This window comes from Salarias fasciatus, chromosome 22 (genome assembly GCF_902148845.1).
Source record: "Salarias fasciatus chromosome 22, fSalaFa1.1, whole genome shotgun sequence".
In the NCBI taxonomy this organism is placed as follows: domain Eukaryota; kingdom Metazoa; phylum Chordata; class Actinopteri; order Blenniiformes; family Blenniidae; genus Salarias; species Salarias fasciatus.
In genome coordinates, this window is record NC_043765.1 from 8,645,581 (window position 1) to 8,671,237 (window position 25,657).

The 25,657-nt window shown below is 44.2% G+C and overlaps 1 protein-coding gene and 1 long non-coding RNA gene across 2 annotated transcripts in view; one reads left to right on the forward strand and one right to left on the reverse strand.

Annotated features, from left to right (window-relative positions):
• Positions 1-473: 473 nt before the first annotated feature.
• On the forward strand, positions 474-17,576 carry LOC115409028 (uncharacterized). The gene is made up of 3 exons (XR_003933878.1): positions 474-562; positions 5,267-5,268; positions 17,567-17,576. It is a non-coding gene; the product is annotated as an uncharacterized LOC115409028 (long non-coding RNA).
• grin2da (glutamate receptor, ionotropic, N-methyl D-aspartate 2D, a) overlaps positions 1,214-25,657 on the reverse strand; it is a 141,677-nt gene continuing 117,233 nt past the window's right edge. Inside the window, exons 13-18 of the mRNA XM_030119989.1 lie at positions 25,408-25,568; positions 20,800-20,869; positions 19,970-20,087; positions 12,435-12,496; positions 10,847-11,017; positions 1,214-4,896 (exon numbers count right to left, since the gene is read on the reverse strand). Of these exons, the coding sequence (XP_029975849.1) occupies positions 1,723-4,896; positions 10,847-11,017; positions 12,435-12,496; positions 19,970-20,087; positions 20,800-20,869; positions 25,408-25,568 (3,756 nt within the window). The 3' untranslated portion in view covers positions 1,214-1,722. The remainder of the gene's footprint in view (positions 4,897-10,846; positions 11,018-12,434; positions 12,497-19,969; positions 20,088-20,799; positions 20,870-25,407; positions 25,569-25,657) is intronic.

The window sequence follows — 25,657 nt, forward strand, 5'->3', positions numbered from 1 at the left end:
TGCCTGTCTTCTACTTGACTGCAAAGCTAGTCTGTGTTGATTAATTTTGCAAGCATTTGCAAGCTTTGGTACTAATTAAAACTCTTGCAGGTGAAAACTTAGAAGTAAACAAAAACGTCTTTTTAAACCATCACCCACACTTTTTTTTTTTTTACCCTCAACAGCTCATTTAGACTTACCCTACAATATCAGCATACCATTGTTCACATCATGCTTTGTCAACAATAACTGAGGTCAACTCTGTCACAAATTTCTTGATTGCACATGCTAACCATCAGAAATGCTACAAATTCCCATCTTCAAGTGTCTTAATTGGTGTTGCAGCACACTGGTCGGTGGCTGACTTTACATTCAGTCAAATGCAGGGAGGGAACAGACACGGCCTCCATCGTCTTAGTTAGGTAGTTGAGAGAAACACTTTATGCGCACCCAAGTTTGAGGAGTATGGCACAGTGCTCACATTGTATTAAACTTCTTGATATACAGCAACACCATTAATAACAACAACTACAACACAGAAGTAAAGTAAGGACTTGAACATATAAAGCTTCAACATGAACAGGTGACGAATGTATTGCTTGAGAAAAAAACAAAAAACAAAAAAAAAAAACCGATGAAGTGACTTCTTCAGGTGCATGTCCTCTTGCATGTACCTGTGTGTGAGTGTGTGTATTAGCATGTGCACATGTTTTGCAGAAGATGGACTATTCAGCAAGATAAAAGCAAACACAGCTGCTTAACATTATACAACTTGATGTGGAGCTTGACTTAAGTTTGGCACTCAGCTTTTCATTAAGCCAGTAGAATATCAGTCACAGCTGACTTACCCTGTTGTCAAGAATACAAACACAGAAAAGCACAGACACACAGAATAATCACATCAAGGAGAGGAGCCAAGAGGGCAGGACAGGAGATGACAAGAGAGATGAGAAATAGATAAGACATGAAGATGGGATAGTAGTAGAAAAATAGAAAGAGAAATAAAGAATTTATAGGGCTAAGGAAGTGAAAAGGGGTAAAAGATGGGAACAAAAGCAAAATAAAATGGATATCAGAGAAGACAAGGTGGTTATCACCTTCCTCTCTTACCAAACAAGGTATTGATCAGACACAACTAAGGTGCCTTGGGTGGGTGTCACAGTTCTGCGGGGGTGTAAACAGTTTGTTAAGGAAAAAGGAAAATAGGCGTAAGCGACTTTTTTTTAAGAGAGAGAGGAAAAAAAAAAGGAACATTGTTCTGTGTTAAAGGCTTCCGAGAGCAGCAGGCATACAGTACTATAAAGTTCCTGAGCTCTCAGTAAGCATTAAGAATCCTCTGAATACAAACTACTGCTCTGCTTCAACATCCAAAGCCCTTTACTTTCTATAGCAAAGGAGTTTCCTTTAGTTGTATGACTTTTGATGTCCGATTTATTCTATTGTATTGGTTAACTCAGTTCAGAATACCAAGTTGTCAGTGTGGTTGTAGTCTTTCACATACTGAGAGGAATAAAAGGAAACAACAGTAAACATAAGATTGCTCCTGTTTTCCTTTGACCGTCCCCAGTGGGTTCGTTTGGCTTTCTGGTTTGTTTGTGCAGAACTTTAGGAAAGGGCTCAGTGCGTATGCTGTACTGACTTGGCTGTGCAGCTATGTTTGCTGCCAGGGCAGATTCGGATCCTGATACCTGCTCGGCTCCAGCCTTGCAGGACTCTCTTATGACTTTGATACCTTGTTGAACTTCAGACCTCGCTCTCCACACTGGAGAAATGGGCTGAGCCCCTTCGTGAGCAAAGGCTCTTGGCTTTGAGTGGTAAGTGAGGAGACTGAGGAAACCGCTGGGGTTGGGGTACAGAGCGCAATCTCTGGTACTGCAGTTTGGCACTTGCCGAAGCCATGGAGGAGGCCTGGGGTGCCCCAGGTGCAGATGAGACCACGGAGGGAGAAGATACTGACGAGGACGAGGTAGGGGGAGGAGCATGGATTGAGTGTGATGAAGACGGGGGAGCTGGAAGGGCAGGGAGTGACGGTGGCATGTTTGGTATGAGGCTCGAAGGTGGGGACGGCTGTCTTCCTCGATCTCGATCCCTGTCAGATCTCTGTGTCCGCTGTTGAATGCTGAGGTTTGACTGGCTGCCAGATTTGGATGGATTCTGTGATCGATCGGGTTTGGATGAGGATGAGGAGTCATGTTTCGGCTTAAAGGGACCACCAAAACTCTGGCAGTGGTGGAACAGCTCTTCCTGGCTACGTGATGTTGCACGGGCCCATTTGGACAAATGAGACTGTTGGTGGTGTCGTGGGGAATGACAGGAGGAGCAAGCTGTGTGCGCTCTCCCTTTATCCTTTGATTTACGTTTACTCTTCTTCTCATCCTGTATGTGGAGCTTGTCCACTGACCAGTATCGTCGTGGAGGTGGTGGTGTGAGAGGAGGTGCAGGCCAGTGTGAACCTGATCCCCAACTTCTTTCTGCTCCATCCCCTCCACCACCTCCACCTGCACTTGACCCCCACCCACTTTCAGCTGTTCCCCACCTCTCTCCTCGCTCCAGAAAGAGGTCATCTCTGCTGTTGATGCTTCCTGCTTTATCCCTTGATGGATAAGTGCTGAAGAACCAACCTCCTCCTCCAATTCCTCCCACTGCCCTGCCTTCGTGGTCTTCCCAGTATCTCTCGAACTTCCCAAACTCCCCCGAAGAGCCATCATCGTCTGAATAAATCCCAACCACCTTATCACGCTCTCGCTCCTCATCGGACATTGTCCTTCCTCCTCCACGCCTTTTGCCACGCTCTGTTTTCCTTCTTTCCTGGTCAGAATCATCTTCATCCTCTACTTCAGACTCCCATTCATGAAAGGACAACCCCTCCTTGGAATGCATCTCACTTCTTTCGTTCCGTCCCAACAATGGCCTCCGCTCTCCTTCCATTCCCACAGCGTCTCTGTCTGAACTTTTACTCTTCCTCCGTTTGGAGGATGCAGGCAACAAGGGCAGAAAGGCAGACGGGATAGCATCAGAGGATGGGTTACCCCCTCCCCAGAACTTGACTGATGTAGAAGGCTTACTGCTGGAGCTGTGGTAGTGCTTGCTGTTCCTCCGTCTGTGGTGTCTTTCTTTTCCTCTGCTGTCTTCTCCATCATCTCTTTCTTTCTCATCTCTTTCCTTCCTTTCATCTTCACCCGGGATGTTCCATCCGTAGCTTCTGATCGAGCTCTCACTCTTTTTACGAAAGGACTCTCGCCTCAATGGTGGGTATGATGGGTAATCTGGTGTCCCTGCTTTAAGTTCTTCCCTTTTATCAGGCTCTGCTCCTTCCTGTTCTGACCTCTTCCGTTCTCTTTTCCTCATTTTATCATCTTTTTTTCTTTTCTTTTTTGCTTTGCGTCGCTTGCGTTCTCTTTCTCTTTCCCGCTCTTCCCTCTTTTTTTTCTTCCGGCCCTTCTTTCTCCTCTTCCTCTCTCGCTCCCTCTCTTTGTGGTGTCTCTTTTCTTCTCTACCCACAGCTCCGTCTCCTCGGGTTGTTGCTCCACTCCTCCCTCGCTCTCGGTCTCCCCATGACGCCCACCACTCCTGCAACTGGGCCAGCTGGCTGCCAGTCCTCTCTCTGCCATATTCTCTCTGGGGACGTGGTTTCCGTGGGGGGATTGGTGGAGGTGGTGGGCTGCATGGCAGCGAGCGCGATGACATTCGGCGTGAGCGAATCTTCCGACGTGACCCCAGGAGAAGGCTGGACTCCTCCGTCAGGAGGTCGGAGTCATATTCGTCATCCACCGTAAAATCCCGATCACCTGCTCGATAACGGAAACTGAGGGAGGAGTTGTAGGAGCTATCACTGGAGCACGAGGAGGGAGAATTTGACCGAGAAAGCGACACAGAAGATGAGGAAGATGATGAAGAGGATGTGGAGGAGGAAGATGAGGACGAGGCACTGGAACAGGAGGAGTAGAAACGACAAGGAGAGGACGGAGTTGTCGGGGTATGCGTTGGGGAAGAAAGTGGTACAGGAAGAGGTGGAGGTGGAGGTGGCCGACGCCCTCTCCTTCCAACCCCATCACTTGCACCATATCTCCCACCTCCTCGCCGCCCCAGAGGGAGTATATTCTCGTACAAAGGCCCTCCTGAGCTCTTTCTCCTTGCTTGACCTAGGCTTCCGCGTCGCCAGAAGGGAGGCCTTCGTGGAGACGATGGGAGTGGGGGAGGAGGCTTGGAGATTAAGTGTCCTGGGCCTTGTGGTGGGCCTTTTGGAGGCAGTCGTGGCATGCCTGAAGCTTTGGAGCTTCGGGGATTGACTTTGGGAGTTTGCTGGGGGACCCCTACTTGCTGATCTGAGTTTGCCCCAAGCCCCTCTGGATCTATAGGACCATAATAGCGCTTATATTCATCGAGTCCGGTGTCTCCTACAACCCCTGCTCCACCTGTAACACCTCCTTGCAGGCTCCAGTGTTGTCCGAGATTCTGCTGATACTGCTGCTGGGCCTGTATGTCGGTGATTCCTCCTGCAATACCTCCAACACCTACTCCACCACTGCCTGTGCTCAGAACTTTCTCTGGCTTTGGTCTGTTCCAACGATCAACCACTGCCAGTCTGCGGTCGTGGCGAGGCAAGAAAGTGGAACACGGCATGGGGCCTTCCAATAGGGGGCTGTTTGAAGGACCCAAAGCCATCGCTGAATGTCCTGTAGTCGGTGGTGATCCTGGTAGCATAGTGGTATAAGTCTGCCCCTGTTGCTGTTGATGGTGCTTCTGCTGCGGTTGCTGCTGCACCATAGCAATGGCTGTGGTGTTGTTTACTGTTGCTGTAACGAGGTGCTGCTGAGCAACTGTAGGCATGGTGGTCACGGTGTGGTACTGGGGTAAAGAGGTCTTGCTCCCTCCCGGTGTTGTCTCATCTTCAAACTGGCAGCAACTGTACATCCCCTGGGTGAAGAGATAGCAGAGAGATTGTAATTAGACCAGCAAGGCTGCCAGGTATGATAAGGAGAAAGAGTGTGTGTGTGCGTGTGTGTGTGTGTCAGAGTGAGATACGGTGAAAGTCCATAGAGCTGTTATTGATAAATATCTCTGCAAACACATGGAATCCATGTTTGGAAAAACTGATATATCGGCACAGGCAGGTTAGTATGTCACTCTAACAATTTGAAATATATTCCAAATGTTTTCTTTCAACAGACGTGATCATAACAAATGAACAATATTCATTTGAAATACAGTCTTCTTTATTTGGCAGACAGTAGATTAAATTAAAATACGGTGTTTCAAATCAGCCATAAATCTCCTGATTCCGAAGAAGTGGCAAAACTGTCTTCACTGCTTTTTATTTAGTACCTGCAAAGATGCAACATAATAAGATTAATTCTGTTACGAAGACAGTCTGTTAAGACCCTGCTATAAATATCTTAGGTTGTCTTGTAACACTGTGACAGGTAGCTGTGTCAAAAAAGACTCTGCATTGGTCTTAGCTACAACCTTTCACAGCTACATAATCCTTTATCGTTACTCAGCACATTGCATAAACAGACTCTGTAGCTTCACGGGCTGGACACGTTTCACACAGTGACTGAAGGGATCTTTATTTTCTCCGAACATTCTAGGATTTTGCTGTTGGTGGTGTCATCTTATCTAAAGTTCTCTGTGCCACCACATCTCCTTTAAAAGCAGAAAACACAGTGCCGACCATTAAATATTAATGAGTGTTTGTTAAAAAAACAACAACAGCAGCAAAACAAAAAAGTTTCGACCAAGTTTACCAGGCTTCTCAGAATGTCAGTTGTTACACTATAAACCCAAACAGGGATTTTGGCAAACGAAGATCTAACACAGTTCCAACAGGACTAAAAAGAAGAGAGGAAAAACTAAAAAACAGACAAAAAATACTTGTAGCAACATGTGCAAGGGGAGTACAGCTTTAAAAGCAGAGTCAAAACGGTGTAGGATAACAAAAGTAGCAAAACTTAATTGTGCAAAATGGCTTAAAAATGATCAGAAACGGTTTGAATCATCTATTTTTGTTGTAAAGAAGTAAAGAGTTTGCATTAGTCATCACATATCTTGATGGTAAACACACAGTGGGAACTATAGTTTTCCTCATGAAAAAAGGCTGAATTATCTGAAATTTTTATTTTTCCTGCGATTGAGTGAAGCTGAATGTGACTATGGCGTGTTCGCTTAGAGGCTGCTCTTTTCCTTGCATGTCGCTGCTGTTATTTTCTGCCACTTGAGTCTAAATAGGCCTGCTCTCACTCTGGCTTTAATGAACTCCTCAAAAAGTGGCGAGAGCACTTTAAATCACCAGTCTGGCTTTTTCCATCTCGGCAGCCGCAGCATTCAACAAAGCTCGACATGAATAAAACATGAAATAAAAAAAAGAAGTATGAGATATGTGTAAATTACGAGCATCTCATGACATATTTTTAAATTTCAGGCCCCATGCAGTTGATTGTGTCAGGAGTCTCGCTCTCTCTACCTTCTACCTCTGTGTATTTACACCTCGGTATAGATAGACTGGACTCAATTAGCAAAACTGAGATGGGCCATGTAAATCACAAAACTTCTATTATTCCTCACATGTGAAAATGATTCATACAATCCTCCGATATCTGTCACATCTTAATGACAAAATGCGTGGGGCTTCTTGTAGATCTCTGTTCCCCACCGAGACACCGATCTGATGGAGGGACTGTAATAATGGCCCTTCCGGACACATGAATCAGCCGCCCCAGTGGCAGAAGTGCTATCACAGTCCCCAGAGCACGGGCAGCGCAGCACAGTGTGAAATTGAAACTTGGGTGAGTCACTGATTGGGTTAAAGCGAGTCACAGGGACCAGCTGCGGGGACTTTAAAGCAAGCACAGCATATAGCTGCGAGACAGATGCTAACTGGTCGTGGGGTGGGGGTGGTTTGCACCAAGCTGATGTTTTTAATCTCGGAAGGAGGAATTCCACAGATAACATTCTCTCTCTCAAAAAAAAATCTGGATTTCACAGGAGTTATGAAACGCCATAAAGAAACTGCAAAAAAAAAAAAAACCCAAAAAACAGGGAGTGTCTGTGTGGATATCAGAGACGACACAGAACAGAGAGCATTTTCACCCAGATGTCCAATATAAATAACGAGAGAGCTCAGTCAAAGGACACCTCATCAGTCTTGGATCAGCACAGACACAAGAGCAGAAGATCTCCAACTGGACGGATTGAATGTGACAACCATGGCGTGTTCAAAAAGGAATTAAAGGCCATTAAATGTGGATTCAGCAGGTTGGAAAACATTCATAACAACCTAAATCAAGTCTGAAAAAGACTGCAAGGTGGACAACATTGGGAGCTGGACTGTTGGTACTTACAGATTTAAAAAAATTAAACATCACAGGTTGCTATGATGAATTGCTCAAAATTACCACGAGAAAGGAGCAGTAAGGGGATTAGGGTGAAAGATGGGCTGGTTGGAGTATTGCACAAACTGTTGATCTGCTGGGATTTTCACACACAACCAGCTGTGCAGTGTCTAGTGAATGGTCTAAAAAAAAGGAGAGAAACTGGTTGAAAATTATACGAAGGATCAGTAGCTTCAAAAAATTAGTCAAACTATGCAAAAGAGCGGCTATGAGCACAGAACCCACAGAACCTGGAAGCTGGTGTTCTGCAGCAGCAGAAGACAAAAGCATTTTTTCACTGCTGTCGGCGAAAACAGGAACGCGAGGCTGGAGTTGCTGATCGTGTCGCTTTATGAACACAGCGTGCTATCTTCTGATGACGACTTCCAGCAGGATAACACACCATGTCACAAAACTCAAATGATCTGAAAATGATTTCTTGATTAGGGAGATGAGTTACAGTAGTTCGCTGTACTCCAACGGCTCTACCAGTCGCCACATTTCAATTTAATAGAGCGTAGACATGGTGAAGATTCACATCATGCATATTAAGCTCACAGATCTGCAGCAGCTGTATGATGCTATCATAGAAAAAAAACCCAGAAATGTTTCCAGAACTTAGTTGAATCTGCACCACCAAAAGCACTGAGAAAATTCTGCTATGCAACAAGCAAGATGTACTATACTTTATAAAATGGTCGATATATGAAAAGATTATTGCACAAAGCACGAATAGCAGACTCTTGCGGTTTCCTCACAAGCCTGCTGTGATTCCTTGTCTTCATCAACAGGGTCTAAAACCCCGGAATCTCCCTGACTTAGCGTCTTCGATGCTGTGTCCTCTTTGTGCATGCGAGGCAACATTTGAAACGAGTGGATGTAATTTATAATTACCAGACCTGAAATGTTCTCTTTCTGCAGCACAACAGAGCTCATGTACAAGCATGCTGTATTTTATTGTGTGGCTTATTGCTTCCACAGGAATCCAATGATTGTCTCTTTAACCAATGCGGGATGAGGAATGACTCGCTGTGCAAAAGGAATGAGTCTGTAGTTTTCTGAGTTAAAAGCCTTGATTTAGTTTGACTTGTCAATATGCTGGAGGCCTAATCTCAGAAATAACAGCTCTAATGTTCCTGGTGCTTTATGGTGCAATTAAAATGCCCTTCCACTCTGCACAGGTGATTCATTTTCTCATCATTTGTATTGCAAGAGGAGGAAATATATCACCACTTCTTTGTTGACCCTCATGACCGATGTATGGCAAACATGGCGGCGGCGTCCAGAATATCTCTGCGGTGCTCGGTGAAGCCTGGTTCTCGCTCCAGCAGTTTCTCCCTCCCTCTCCTCCCTCCTCGTCTCTGTCCCTTCCGATTTCCTTCCCTCCTCCGCCTCCCCTTGGCCGCCCCCAGAGGCCTGCCATACTCCACTACCTCTGTCATCCAAAGCTCCGAGTGTCTCCCGTGTCGACTCTGCTCCCTTATTATCTGAGAAGGCCCCACCTCACTTCACCTCCTCACTGCTCCTCACTGTGCCTCCCCAATCACTTCATCATTCTCTCTCCAGCTTCCACAAGTGATTCACCCTCCTTTTCAACTTCCTGTCTCATCTTTCTCGTCATTTCTAAGCCGTTTTTCCACCATTTTCTATTTTCTCTTGTTTTCTCTCATTTCCTCTGCAGCTCTTTCTTTTTGCCGCTGCGTTTGCAGTAAATATTTTATGACCTCACGGTGAACCTACTGAAACTGCATTGGCACAAGAGCAAAATAGCTGTGCAACAGCCAAGTGATCACTCTCGAACGATGCCAAACCTTCAGATGCTCCTCTCCGTGGCTTCCACTGGGCGCCACCGAGAATCACACTGAAGAACAGCAGCCAGTTTTTGTGCAGTCCATATCAGTAAAGTGTTCATTAACCTTCCTTCTACTGAAAGCTCTGTTGACCTGAATAAAAAAAACAACCATTCAGCTGCAATCAGTTGAGTGATGGAAATCATTTGTACATGAATATAGTGCAGAGAAGTAACATGAGATCTCAAGGTTTCTGCACCTTTTCACGGTATCATAACATCTGCTCCTGCATAAATCATTTATCAGCGCTCCTTCAAGCGCTGTATTAAGAATCAGCAGCCTCCTTCACTGATTGGTTCTCCTCAGCGGTCCTCCATCAGCGTGATCTGCTCTTTCCCACTGAATTAAGATGCTAAAACACATTTGTTCGGAAGAGTTTGATGTCTTTGTTTTCTTGGATTCCTGGTAGAACCGATGACAGGTGTGTAGCGGTTAGCAGGCAGGAAGGGTCCCTGCTTCGAGTCTGTGTCTGAACTGATGTCACACTGTGTAATGTTGAGCGAATCAATGAATAAAAGGACAATTTAAGTGAGATTTTGTTGTAATCGGCCCTGTGACCAACATGCCACTGCGAGCACGTCTCGGGCTGGTTTCACTGCCGCAGGAACTGCCAGTACTGTTGGTGATGAAGATAATGGTGAAGACAACTGAGACAATAACAAGCAGGGAAGACATATGGAATGTGTGGGAACTGCTCCCTGCTGACAGTGTCTCTTCTAATGACACATCCTGAGAAAAACAGAAAGAGGAAGGGATCCAAGAACAGGGAGTGGAAGGAACCATCAGACCAGGGGAGTGTTTGACCAGTTAGTTGTCCACCAGGTCAAGCAGAAGCAGAAATAACAACCCTGCTGGTACTACTATGCTAAAGTGCACTGAAAGGAAAAAACAAAAAATTGCACTCGAAAGCAAGCATTTCATCAAATTCATATTTTGGATTACTATAGATGTTTGGTAGGCTTTGGCAGATTTTACACTGTGGATCTTGATGGAAATTTTAGGGAGTTGGATAGAGAACTCTAAGTTATTAGTTTAACACAAGTTCAAGGACCACTGTGACTCTCCAATGCAGATCCTAGGCGGGCTTGTCTGAAGTCTTCTTTACACGTTTATGACATGAAGGACAGTTTGCTTCATTTTGTGACACTGAGAGAAATCGTTCAGTCTGCAGACATTCAATAATATATCCCTAAGAAACAAGCTCCTCGTGTTTCTAATACAGACAAAGCATCTGCACACAGTCCAGACACATCCTTATCTGAATTCCACTTATTTGGTCTGCTCTGGATCTTTTCATGACGATGTTCTCCAAAGATTAGCTCCTCAGAACTGTGATAGTGAGTCCTCTGTGTATCACTGCACTGCTCTCTCTCAATTCTCTGAGATATATCTACATTTTGTCTGTAATAAAGCCTCGGCATTGTCCTCAAGTCTGGTGAATTCCTCTCCAGAACACTTGAGATGCTCCATCTGCATGATTGGTATCCATCAACAGAGGATCAGATCAATCAACACAAATCCTGCTAAATTTCTGTCATGGCGGCAGAAGACGCTCCAGCTGTAAAAAGATGCTTGCGCTCAAGAAAGAAAAAAAGAAAATGCTATGTGGACACAAGTCCTCATGAGAGTGAATGATTGATGTCTCACCCTGCTGAGAGCCAGGAGGAAGTCCATCCCACCGGATCGCTTGACGCAGTGCCGCAGCTTCCAGTAGACCAGGTGCTCCCAGGCGAACACCAGCAGGCTGAGCCCCATGGCCACCAGCAGCATGTAGAAGACTCCCGCCATGTTGTCGATGTCCAGCTTACTGCTCATCACCTGAGGCAGCGCAAGATAAAAAAGGGAACAAAGGATCAAATGAATGGGAGCAGAAGGTAAAAAGAGGTAAAAGGAAACATAATAATAGGGACAGAGATTAGACAGGAGAGTGTATTTATTACTAATGAGGGGCAATTTGTCTCCCAGACAGCAGATAAAAAGTTAATTACAACCAACAGTGTGAATGAGGCTCCCTTGCTGCTGTCACTGGATGTTGGAGCGCCCATCTGTGATATTTCACGGCCAATACACTCAAAAGAGTACCACAAAGAACAAAACTTGTCAGTCACTTGTGAAAAAGGAAAAAAAAAATCTATTTTATGTCAGACAAAGAGGTTTTCAGGCAGTTTTTTTTTTTTTTTTCATTTTCAAAACTGTCTCTCTTTGTCGTCTTGAGCCAGGCCGAACTCAGAGTGAATCAATAGTTATTAATGCCCCATATCAGAGGTTTGGGTTCCTGTGAAAGCATTCAGACCCAACTTATCTGTAGTTTGTTTTCTTTTAATTAGCTGTGTGCCTGGATATATTTTCCACATTGTCGCACAGCATCAAATTAACCAGACAGGTTCAAGCTCATAATGAGTAGCTGGGACGGACGGACGGACGGACGGACACACACACACACACACACACACACACACACACACACACACACACACACACACACACACACACACACACACACACACACACACACACACACACACACACACACACACACACACACACCCCTAATAACTTTGAAATGAGAATAAATGGATGAATTGAACTCTTTGATTGATTCATAACTTTGTTGTTATTAGCTGTAAGAGTTTGGACACAATGAAGGTTATTCTCAGTTTTGTGATACATTTTAAGGGGTTTTAAAACTCTTGATGGTCTGACTGTGTTTACGAGGTTTGCTTTTATCATATGAGCATGCGAGAGCTCTCAGGTCCTCTGAAGTTGGTCTTAGCTCCCCCGTCAGTTTACAGGGTCAACACCGGTCCCCAGAAGGATCTTAAAGTGTCCCACAGACGTCCTAAAAAGTGTGATGAAGTGATTCTGGTGGAGTTTGAGCTTCTTTACAAGGTGGTGGACATCTTCTCTTGTCTTTAATAAGGCTGCAGAATGAGATGCACCCTAGATCTGTTTTGTTTTGTTTTTTCCACTGTGGTGGAGGTAGAGAATCAGCTCATCATCACTTGTGCGTTTGTACTCAATTGTTTTGTATGAATCTATTTTAGCCTTTTATTGACCATTCAGAAATAATAATGACTTCCAGAGTTGAGCTGTGATGAGAAATGTTCACAGGACGGCATTGTTTGCTTTTCTAAGTGGCCAAAATGGCACCTCACCGAATACTGCAATAATTGTGAAGTAAGTATGATGAATGAATGTTTATCTGGCTGACAGAGAAAATGTGAGGCGACCATACCTCAATTTTATCATTGTGGCAGATTCCCGACAACCAGAGACGCTCCAACATGTCGATTTCATCTGGAAGAGAAAATGTGAAACAAAAAGGTTATGAAAAGGTTCCTGTTTTCAGGAACAGAGTTTTACCATTTAATCTAAATTCTACAGAGTAGTTTTTTTCTGTTTACCCTGCCAGTAAATTAGGACAATAATGCAGGTTTTTCCTATGGTACTGTAGCAGTACTGTGTTGTCATACAGTGACATCTAGTGGCCCCACATGGTATTTTCCAGTATATTTTGACATATAAGTTCCCTTTTAATATAACAGAACAGCAAAACAACAAAAACAAAGTGGTCATCTGTAAAATATGGTAATTACAATATAAATATTGGCATTTTAACATAAAAACAAAGCAAAAACTGAAATGCAATTGATGTTTTAGTATTGATCTGCACATAGCTTAAAATAAGTACCCCAGGAAGGTCATGAGGGAAGTCATGAGAGCATGGAAAAAAGTTTCAGTGTCTTTATTGTCTGCTATGCGTCGTAAAATAAAAGTGAAATGATGCATTTTATAAGTAAGCACAGAATGGAGCTTCAGTTTTACCATTTTTCAGAGGTTCCACGCTGTGAGCACAGAATGTACTTCTTATAAATTACAGCATTAGGCGGGAGAAACCGGAGGAAAGGATATCTGCGGCAGAAGCTCTGAGATAGCAAAGAGAAGCGGGGAATTAGAGAGAGCAACGGGAGCGGAGAGCAGCTCTTTGAAATGGCGTGGCGTCTGCGGCGGGGACACGGAGGGCAGAGCTGTGCGCTATCACACGGGAGATGAAAGTGGGGGAATGCACACAAACATTACAGCTGTCGCATGCGATGCACACGCTGCGCTCCTGTGTAATGGGTCTCTCAGTGCCGGCTATTAATGCATTAATCAAAAAGAATGGGGCAGTGGGAAGGAAAGCAGGCCGTTCCCTGTATGCACAAAGACACTCACGCAGACAGATGTGCATGACCGGGTCGCAGAGGACCTTCAAAATGAGAACACACACACACACACACACACACACACACACACACACACACACACACTCGGAGCCCGCCACTGTCCGCGCTCTGAAGATATCTCAGTCAAAGGAAGTTCCAATTCCCAGTGCTCACGCTTACAATATTAATCGACCTCTGGGTTAATTAACGCCGTCTGGAAACTCCTTTATGGAGCTTTGCCTGGTGGATTAGGCCACCGCCACTCGGACGTGTTGACCGAGACGTCAGATCTGCTCAAACAAAACACAAATCTGACTCCGACGCCTGGGACTGCGTGCCACGTTTCACTCCCCCAAACCAGTCACGTAGGAATTCAAACGTCCCCTGACAGCTGAATTAGAGCGGGCTCAACTCGATCGACCCTTCTCCACACAATAGGCGCTAATACGCATGTTCACTCCGTGTGCGGCTCACTCCCGTAATCTAATTCGAGTTTCAATGAGTGCCCGCTTGATTTCTCCCTCTCCCTGTCCGGCTCGCCGCCTCGCTCTCTCCCCCTTTATCTCCCAGTAAATACGTTAATCATGGCAGTCGGCTGCGCGCAAATCGGCTCTTTGGGAGAAATGTGCCCCACAAAGAGCTGACAGACAGGCTGAATTTCACCCGTCTCCTCTCTCACCTGCTCCCGGCAGCAAAACGCCTCCAAGAAAGGAGGGCGAATGAAAGGGGAAGACATGCAGACACACACCATGAAATGAAATTCACATCTCCCTCCCTTGATTTTTGACAGTTTCGTTGTGTTTTGGGGACAATTCAATTCGCTCACATTCACCTCGATCGTGTCGGTGTAGCGGCATCCTGTAGCTTTACATTGCGCCGCAGTGGGAGCTTAGGGCCCTTCAATCTCTAATCCTCTCTGTGGCTTTATAAATAATATCTCCTTTATCCAATCTGTGCCCAAAGAGCACTGAGGAGAGGGTATTACCTGGGGTAGTTTGATGCAAACCCTTCAAAAGCAGGTAAACAGGAGGCATCTGATCAAATAAACACACCGACCGACTGTTTTCCAATTCCAACAAGCTGCTTCTGTTCTCCGTCTGAACTTTTGACTCTTTCTCTTGTATTTGACGCCCATGGCAAATACATGCAGAAGAAGAAGTCAAATCTCAAAGCTCTCAATGTGTCCAAGGAACAACCGGCAAGCCATTAATTATTTGTTCTCCTCAGATTTCGTTACCTCCTGTGAGTTTGATGACATTTTCTATATTACTCACCGCATCTGAAGATAAATATCTGTACTTTTTAGAGGGTTCGGCCTCATTTACACGACAGTGCTCCAAATGAAAACACAGCACCTTTGAATTTCATTTCAGAAAGGTTTTGAAATCAATGTCAGTTTACACAGAAACAGTGTAGTTTTCATGTAGGTCCTCAAGTTCAAACCACACACACACACACACACACACACACACAGAGAATGATGCTGTCTGGCCTGTATGAGGATGTTTTTTGTGAAAAAGTGAACTGCACAACTCCTATAATCAACAGGGAAACCTTTTTCTCTTCTTTTTCAATTATATTTCAAGCTTTTTTGGGTCAATCATGAAACACAATCTACAAATAGTCGATGATTGAATATGAGATTTTTTGTGGGTTTTAATTTCCCTTCTTTTATACTGAGGTAAAAATGTAACAGCTTGGTAAACAAATAAATTGCTTTGCTCTGGTCTTTTCAATTTTGCATTTAATTTCATTTTGGAGCTTCCACGTTTGGTTTGGATTGCACATTATCTCAGTGACGCTCAGGACTTGAACTGGAAGCTCATGAATAAAGAGCAAACAGCAGCGCGTTGCTCAGAGTTACTGAGGCTGTTTCTCTGTGACTGACAGACGTGAGTGATGAGAGCTACAGCTGCTCACTTCCTCCGTCTCACAGAGAAATCGCTTTGTCAGCCAACCTGTGAGACGACAAGTGATGAAGGAAAAAAAAGCAAAGCGGAGAGACGGAGGGTGTTTCCAGGCTGGATGGAGGTGGAATCTAATTGATCTCTAAGGAGGAGGATCTCTAAATATTAATCTTCTCAAGAGTACTTAAGTAAGGCAGTCGGACTTATGATGACTTGTAGGAGCGACTTGATGGAATGTAGTGTGTTGTAATTTAATGCCACTGGGGGTTTGCACAGTGGAGAGGTGGTTGGGACTCTCCCACCTCAGTGAGAACATCGTTACTTTGAATCTGATGAATTTTCATGTTCTTCTCGTGAAATATTAGCTTTAGGCAACTGTAGTTGAATAAAGGTATAAAAAACATGAGTGGAAAAAGTCAGCTGTCCGTCACATACACAAACACAAACTCAGATTCATCTGAGCCTATTGTCATTGTGAAGCAGGAGTTCGAGCCTTTACCTTATACAGCAACATATCTCCATTAATTATTGCAGATCAACAATAAAAATAACATTGAGGTTGTTATTGATATAATGAAACTGATTCGACACTTGTACATTTTAATTCATCCTATTTTTGTACTACTCATCTCTCAACTAACACATACGTACACTCACAGTTTGAAATGTTATTTACATTGTGTTTTTTTTATTTTTAGTATTTATTTACATGTTTAAATGACATTTTCCCTCAAATTAAAAAAAGAAAGCCAATCTCTTGTGACTGTCATGCTCTTGTTTGGCTCATGAAGCCACTCACAATTAATGATTAACTAATTAAATAACTAACAGCAGAAATTATGCATGAAAGTAAATGGATTTCACTGATCCAGCACTGTTCCAATTCAAACCGATACAGAGTTAGACGAGGTATTGAACCTGCAATCTACAGAACTTAAGACAACCTGATTCACTTAAAGAACCAATTAGATAATATTTACTAAAATGATCTGAATAGATTCACTAGAAAGTCATATGATTTACAGTATTAGAGAAGTTTCTGTTATTGTAGTGCTTTTTAATTTATGTGTTTTTTGAAGCTGATGTCAAGTTATGTGCAGCGCATTAAAGCCAAGATAAAAAAAAAAGTGCACGTTCAGAAGAGTTTCTGTGGCTCTGATCTCCGTCTATAAAATAAAAATCAACATCTGGGTCTCTGAAGCCCTCAAAGCCATTTATATATATATAAAAAAAAACCTGGGATAAAAACAGAAACTCTTTTCTCCGGGGTGCAGAGCGCTGCCTCGGTTTGTTGAGGTTCATATTCACATTTTCTTTTTATCATCCTTTGGCGTGCGAGGTGTTCTTCGTCGGCTTTGCTCAGTCAGCACGAATCAGTGTGAGTGACACAAAGGAGAAGTGGAGAGGAGGCGAACTTTGGATGCATGCTGCTGCGGGATTCCAGCTCAGGTGCAACATCAGCACTTATGACGGCGCTCGTTCCCGCGTCTCTTCGTCCGATGCAGCATCGCATTAAAGGGAGTTTATTTGTCTTCAAAGTACAGCAGCCAAGTGGGACATGACACAACGGCTGCCTCCACTACAAAAGGTTTCCTCTTTCAAAGGTTTTGCTGGGAACTGGCTCTCTTTTTTTTTTTTTGTTTTGTTTTTTACAGCTGCAGGATCAAGGGTCAATGGCAGTTCTGGAAGCTGAACAGACTGTCGGAGCAAATTACAGCTGCTAACTAAAGGACAACAACAGATTATTGGCGATCATAAAGAATGGATTCATGAAAAAGATCTTGTTTTTTGTTTAATTGACTTGGAAAAAATCACAAATTTAGCAATAAATCAGTGATTATAACTTTAAGCCTCTTTTAGACTATATTTTCAAGTGACAACAGAAAATTTTTTGTCGCATTTTGCGTGTCCGCTTACTTAAATCAGAACCACTTAAAATGAAAATATAGAGCATCTTCCTCCTCTGAACTGGTGTCTCTTTAGTGCAGATGTTTGGAACTCCGGTCCTCGAGGGCTGGAATCCTGCATGTTTTAGGTCTTTCCCAGTTGAAACACAGCTGACTGCAGTGAGGACGACGTCAACATGAGATTCAGGTGAGCTATTTTTCCACCTGATGCTTACAGCTTTGTTAAAATATATATAGAAAAAAATCATCAATTGCGCTACAGCGCACTGTGTCTTGTGTATAAATTGGCTGAGTTCTTCTGCGATAGCAACACTACAGTAATGCATCAGCCAGACAGACCCAACGGAGGGTGACTAATAACAGTTAAATGTGAAAAACCTTGTTTTTGTTCATTGTCTTTCCTCTTATTTCATTTCGTTTTCACCATCTCCTCCAATTTCACCCAAATCTCCCGTGATGTATAAAACTGTGAGATGAGCCTTGTTTTCTTCCATGTCAGCTCCATCAGCATATGGCAGTACACTTTTCCCTTCATGCTTTGCTTCTCTTGCTACCTTGATTTTATTTTTGCCTTCTCCCCGTCTGTACATGTGGGTTGTGAACAATAAGAACCATTTTATGACTTCAATGGGAATGGGGGGCGGGGGGGGTGGACCAGGACTGTATGTCCCTGTATGAGTGAAAGAGAGGCCGCTGTGCTTTGTGCTGCAATTTAATGTATGAAAAGTGCTCTATAAATAATGATTGATTGAGTGGTTTCCCGCTGTGCTGTTAAGTAACGTGTTCTTGAGCTGTGACATGAAAAGCAATCAGTTTTCAGTCATTTGCATCACACTGGCTCCGAGTATTTGACATTAGTCCACCGTTACTATGCATAATTTCAGACCTATGGGATTCTATCCAAAGTGCTTTCCATTGTCAACCACACACACACACACACACACACACACACACACACACACACACACACTTTAAGAGACTAGGGATCTAACCTGCAACCTTCTGATTGAAAGACAGACTGCTTGAGCAACTGAGCCAGCTGTGTGAACACAGCTTTTCTTTTAATTTCTCACATCAAGTGCTTCGTAACTGCATTCAATGATCTGAGGAGCCCAACGTGTCACTGTGCACGACGCCGCTCAGCTCCAACAGTCAGCATCCATTTGGAGTTGGCCGCTAGTGGGTTCTCCCCAACAACCACCATCACCACCAGGCGCTGCCGTCACAGGCGGCGCCGTCTCCCACTCACTAATTGAAAATGGGATAAATTGGTCCCCCGAGGAGACGGTCTGGTGTCTGACCATTCATGTGCTGAGAAAAGAAAACCCAGTTCCAGCACAGGGACGTTTGGCTCAGTCTCGGTCCAACAGGATGTAACTGTTTTTGTCTCTCTTCACTGCTCCTGTCATGATCACGACAACCACTAGAGGGCAGAGTCAGCATGAATAAAGAGTCAAACTCTCACTACTCAGCAACTTGTGACAGTGCTGTTGTGCGGAATTGCAACGATACAAGATCAAAATCAAGAGAAATATAAAGAAAATTAAATCGGTGAGCTGTGAGAGTCCGATGTGTTCATAATCAAAGTGAGTTGACAGGGAATATGCGATGTTCTGCAGAACAAAGATAAAGCGGAAATGTGTGTGTGTGTGTGTGTGTGTGTGTGTGTGTTATCCGACAGCTTTACAGGGATCACACCTCCCTTCCTTTTCCCTTTTCCGCTCTCTCCCTTCAAACTCCTCTATTGATCTTTCTCTTCATGTTCTCATAACCTGCTTCCTCTTTCATTTCTGTCCTGACCCTCATCCACCGCATCGCCCTGCTCTCCATCCTCACCTGTCACCGGCTTCCCGATTACCTTTCTCAAGTTCTTTGTTGTTCAGTGTCTCTTCCTCTTCCAAACTTTCTGTGACTTTCTCCTCTTTCAGCTGAATCAGGGTGTGATTTTCTGGGACGGACTCGGGGACGGACCCACCCGCTGGTCAACACGTACATTCTGCTTCATTATTTTCACTACAGGAAGAGGGAACACCGTCTCCCATGACTGGCCAGCCTGTTTCTGTTCTGCCGCAGTGACACGGTGAGCTTCCTGAGCGTACAGCAGAGGGTCATTTGAACCGGTCCAGTGCTGATTCTTCCCAGCAGTGAGAGTAAAACGCCTCCAGAGCTGCTCTCAGAGTGTCTCAAAGGCTTTTTTTTCCTTTTTTTCCCCTGACTGTCCTGGGAATTCTTCACTTGCTGTAGCCACAGAAGATCCTTTCTAGTAGCTGCTGTTCTGGCATGCAGGTAGCGTGGTCATAACTGCAACTGCATGAAGACTGTGAGGCTTTATATAAAGGACTAACACTGTGCTTTCCCACTCGAGGTGCAGCGGCTTTCAGAGGCACTTGTTGGTCTCCAGACAGAAGTCCTATTTGCTTCACACATGCGTGTGTCGTCTGTCAAAGGTGCATTGACTCTTGCAACCTTCGCAATTGATACTTACGCTCCACAGCAGCGTGCAGCCGAGTTAATTGAAATAGTAAAAAGTGTGAGTCAGAAACCATCGACCAGGTTTGGATGTTTGATATGAGAGGTCCTCTGAACCGGCTGATGCAGAACTACTATTTTATTTGTATTTATGGTGAGGTCAAAGTCCCTGAAGGCTGTGGCAAGCTGAACGAATGCTCAGTTAGATATCCAGCAGGTAATGAAAGAGAGAACGGCCCCCCGCTTCCATCCCACGCCGCCCTCCTCCCCTCTTTGTCTCACCGTCTCCGACCAATTGCAGCAGAGCCAAGTCCAGAGGGCGTTTCCAGCGGGAGTTCTTGTTCAGAGCAATTCCGTAGCCCGTCGTGGCAAACACTTTACCGGAGCCGATTGTCATTACCTTTTCAGAAACAAACACATGCGCATCAGCATCTGTATCTCCATTGAACCACAGAAACACATTAATCCACAGGGAGAGTCAGACACAGAGAAGCAGATGGCAACGAGCAAATGGAAATTAGTTTCATTTCAACTGTGTGTGTGTTTGTGTGTGTGTTTTTTGTTGTCTACTGTCGTATTAATGTGTTTGGCTGAGCTCTAATATCGGCATCCCGGAAAATCCCTGAGCTGAAGAGTGGGATATTGTTTCAGTGGAGGAATTAATATAGATCCACATCAGCTGTAATAATTACTGCAGCAGTGGCTGTTGTGCGGGGCTGCTGGGAGCTCAGGGCCTCCCACAGACCTTATTACAAATGATCACTGGGCAGGATTTTCATTCTCGCTGCGGGAGCTGTATCAACTACAAAGTTATAAATAAATCAACACCACCACTGTCCAAAAATGACAATATTAACTAGCTACCGGCCACGGGGGACACATAAATGCATTGGATACATTTGATTTATTTAACACAGACGTAGTTCTTGTAGAAATGTTCATTGAGCATGCTTGTTGTGTTTCCGACAAGAACGGAGTGAGTGCACTCTTTTTGTTTTCATGCACACAGTCGCTGCAGGGTGAAGGGACCTAAGCAGAGGCTTCTGCTGTGTGTGAGTGTGTCACTGTGCAGAGCTGCAAAATGACAGACATCTTTTTTTTTTTCCTTTTACCTTGCAGCCCTCGTCCTTCCTGGCCATATAGTTCAGCACTGCGGCATCATAAATGAAGGCATCCAGCTTCCTGCAGGGCAAAAACCAAAGACGAAAATGACAATGAGGGAAAGGAGACCACTGACCTGAAGCTAAACGACAACAAAGGGAGTGAAACGAGTCGACCAAATGACAGGAATGATGGGTAAACCACAGACGACAGTGTTCTGTAAAGACAAGACAGGAAATACAAGCTCTTCTTTCTGGGTGGCGTGAAAACAAAAAACAAAATCACTGGCACAAACATGCTTTACTAACAATGTCGCCACAAGAAAATTATAAACACTGTTTTTGAAGCAGTACAGCATATTAAACACACAGAATGAAACCAAAAACTAGATGTTCATGTTTTATTCACTTGCATGGGAACATGAATGTAAGAAAATCCACCTTTCGATGGCTCCAGATGTATCAGTTTGGACTATTTTTGAGACCATATTAAAGTAAAACTGTTTCTTTTGCTGAATTGATGAAGCCGTTTGGTGACTTTGCTTACAACATTTACATCTTGATTCTTCGAGTTAAAGCAGCGAGTGTGTGATGTGAAAATTTGGCATGAGCGATTTTTTCCTAATAACTGAGGATTATGTCAGATAGGTGATCACAACTTAGTAAAAGAAAGAATAAAACATGATCCTCCTCACTGCTGGAGTACTGCATGTGGATTTATATTCTAAAAATCACAACAATAAACTCCTGTTTGAGAATCTCAAAAAAAAAAAAAAAAATCAATAAAATAATATCAAAACAGCAATGAAATCAAGTCAGACACATTTAGGAACTTTCCTGCTCTTAAACCTCTCATTCCCTGACGGAAAAAATTAAAACCAAACAACCAAACAACCGACCGACCAAACAGTTCAGCACTTTTATTTTGAATTCTCAGGAACTTCTGCTTCTTTTAAAAAAGTGAGTATAATATGCTGGGGTGTACGAGCGGAGAAGACAGTCTGTGCTGTACATAAAACGAGAATTACACCAGTTCATCACGGACTAATGGACTCACTGTAGCAGCTCTGCTCAGATTGATGATGTACATCTGAGGAACTGATGATAGATTTGCCACTACACCTGCTCTTTTACCTCACATTAATTTATACTCTCGCTCTGGGAGCCGCAGAATAAAGCCGGAGTATTTCTGCTAAAGAGAGGGAGCTCAGCGGAAGGTTAGAAAGGAGAGAAAGATCTGACGGGGAGTGAACGCAGGGCAGGAGGACCGGAGGAGAGTGGCGGCGGAGAAAAAGGAGATAACGACTGCAGGGAGGAAGGAGGAAGAGCAAAGCAGAAGCTAAAGTTGATGAGCTGGGAGCAGGAGTTAATGAGGGGGGAGGTTAAGGCCAAATAGGAGACATAAGAAAGAATTACAAAGAGGCAGAGGAAGTTGGAAGGAGGAGGAGAGAAGCTGACTGGAGAGGTGATGATAGTTGCTGCTCTGATAGTGAAATCAAACAGGAATCTTCACAGGTCTTCGCTCCGACAGCACAAACTAATGTTTCTCTGCAAAAATGCTGCTGCCATGAGAGGCGGAGAGGGAGACGTGGAAAGGAAGACAAACAGTACATAATAAAAGAGACGAGGCGTTTATTAACGAGAAAGGCAGAGACACAAAATAATGTTAGGGGGGGGGGAAAAAAAGCGTAATAAAAAGAAATGCATCATCGCTGTTTTAATTCCACGCTACAACAAATCTATCCGACTGCAGAATAAGTAGTGTACGTGTGTGTGTGTGTGTGTGTGTGTGTGTGTGTGTGTGTGTGTGTGTGAGTTTGAGTGAGAACGTGTGTTTTAACGACTATAATGAGGGAAAAATAAGCTTAGTCATGGCAATGCTTGAGTTTGGTTCAGGAGACATTTGAATTAGCGAGAATGCACTAAATGAGGCGTGTGTGTGTGTGTGTGTGTGTGTGTAAATTTGTCTTTCACGTTCAAAAGTCTTCATCTACTCAAATGGTCACCTTGTCAAGACAAAGAAACGTCCATACACTGTAGGTTAAATCAATACTTGTTCAGAAAGTTGTAAAGTCTGACTGGATTCGGGTTTGGATTCACAGTTGGGGAAGAATTTACAGTTTTCAGAAAATATCTGGATGTAAAAATCAAGTTTGCTCATCTTTTATTCTCTTTGCTGATAGCTTACTCCACTTACGGAGGCTCAGGCCCTGTTTACAATCGACAATGGAAAGTTGCATTTCGGGCCTGTAGCCACTGAAAATGGCTTCCAAGGTGGAACTTTTTGAAAATGCTCGGGCTCCGTCTCCCCGGAAACATTGCTGCTGCACATGTACACGGAGATGGACACTAACAATAACGGCCGCCTCCGGAGTGGCCTGACTGCCAGTCGACATGTGTGTGATTTGACCTCTAGCTGAGGTCAGGGTGGGAGAGTGGGAGGAAGCTGTCAAAGGATCGTACTGGTGAAATGTGTTTGGTGTGTGTGCGCTCGTCGCATCAAACCTTCATCTGCATCGACTAACATCACTCCACTTTGCAGCCCCCACACTTCAAATTTCATGGCGTGCGAGTGTATATTTTATAGTAAGTGCCGCAGGCGTTTTGCACTCCCCAGGGCAGATAATAACCCTCCACCCCGACGAGCACGAGAGACGCTTGAGAGCCGAACCGAGGCGGCCATGGCGCCATTCTCGCGCCGCACTGCGGCTGCTGTGAACATGTATAATTTAAAAGCCCCTCTTTCTCCTCCTGCTTCGTTTAACAGCCATGATCCTTATGGGGCTGCGCAGGCTACAGCAGCCGAGGCTCCCGAGGCAATGGAGATCAATGCGCTAACAGGTTGAGTCAGGCGAAGGGGGTCCGGTAATTGAACCAAGTCAAGACGAAAACACTGCCACAAGTTGGAGATAAAATATATATAAAAAGAAGAGCAAGGGTGGGAACCCTTCATAGTAGAGGCCACTGTCAAAAATGTGCTGATTTAACTAACTTGAGTGTTTGGAAGGACGTGCAGGAAGCTGTTTTTTTTAATTCAACAAAAGAGTGAGCAGACATACAGTCGAAGTGTGGCTGCAATGAATCCTCACATTGCCTTTCCAGACTGATTATAACTGCAACATATATGTTCTCTGTTCTCCTTCAGCCAATAAGAACAAATGGAAAGTTCACAGTCGGTGCTTCTGATGCCTGTTTTAAAGACTGCCTTTCAAGGCTCATTCATGCTTGATGTCGGATACCCTCATGGATACACACAAGGCCTTCCATCTGCACTCTGCCTTCATTTCATCTTTATTTCTGGATGCTTACAGAATCGGACCAACAAACAAGCAGCACCAGTAACTCAGGGGAAGAGTGTGGAGGGAAAGGAATGGCTGAAGGCCTTGAAGAGTGTCTGACACCTCGAAGTTTTTGATTTTGCCTGCTTTTCGATTAATGTGATGTCCCATCGAAGTCTAAAGGTGCTGCTGCTAGATCTGTTTTCATGTGCAAATACTTTCATAGCTTATGCTTGCAACATCACTTCTTTTAGGGGATAATATCAGTGTTATCACACAGTTTTTAGGACCATCATTTTTAAAAATGATGATGGTGAAAACATCAAATTATTCAAAATAACACATTTGGGATGAAAGATAAATGGATCCAAATCACGCCAGGAACATGGTGCCTGCATGGACACATCTGCTCTGTCTCTCACTGTTGTCCTCTCATTTATTCATTTAACAGATTCTATTATCACATATCTGTTTGTACTCTGAGCGTATCATGACAAAGTCTGATTGCCTGTTGCATTTTAGTGCTAACAGATCAGTAGCCGCCGTGGCCCCGATGGCGTTCCTGTGATGCTAAAAGGACACCTGTTTCAGTGTTTGGAGTTTGGATTTGATTTAGATGAAATGGCTGAATGCCTCGGTGCAGCTGAAAACCTGCACCTGCTGGGATTTTTTTGTGGGAGCACATTGTGTTCCACTCTAAATCTCTTCAGCATTACAGCTCAGCACTTCATCACACCAATTTTCTTTTTGTTTAACCTGATCTAATCTTTGAAATTGCTTCCCTTTTCATATAGGTTCACTCCCATTTGTTGTGGATTCCTCTTTATAGTCAAACCCCGACAGACACACAGGTGATTTTATTTCTTCTGCCATGCTGCACCTATCCTCGAGCACTGCAGGAAATGCTCATTAAAAGTACAAGTGGAGCCATTAACATTGATGATAGTTCTGATTAAACAGGCTTCCTTGAATCGGTTCATCAACTCCACCTTCTGTGCTTTAGCACCACCTCTGACACTTAAAAGGCACCCTGGTTTTATAGTTTTCAGTTTATTCTTTTATGTAATTTATGTCATTACGGTGCATTTTGGGCCGATTATTCAAGATGACATTTCAGAAGGTTTCTACTTTGTTTTACTTGCTAATAGTTGAACACTGAACTGTTATTTGGCTGTAATTATCAGTTAAAAAGCAACAAGGTGAGAGACTGAAGTGTTCGCAGCTGTTCTCCAGATAGCAGGAGCAGAAAGGCGGGCAGGGCTTCAGGCTGCGACTGTTACTTGGTGAAGGCGATTTGTTATTCACAGGATGTTGTAGGGTTCCATCGCCCATCAGGACCTACCCCGTCTTCAGGTTATCAATGGCCTCCTCCACGCCCTTCTGGTTGTTGCGGATCATGTACTGATGCATGTTGGGATAGTTGGCGCGGATGTTCTCCTCGGTGCTGCCGTTCGGGACCGTGCCGAAGCGCAGCGGCGGGTACTGCTCCGTGGGCTGCTGGAACTGCGCGGGAAACAGGCGGGTAGAGATTACAGTGATATGAGGGGAGAGGGGAAGGTAAAGAGAGGCGGTTAAAGTGAAGGAGATGAGCG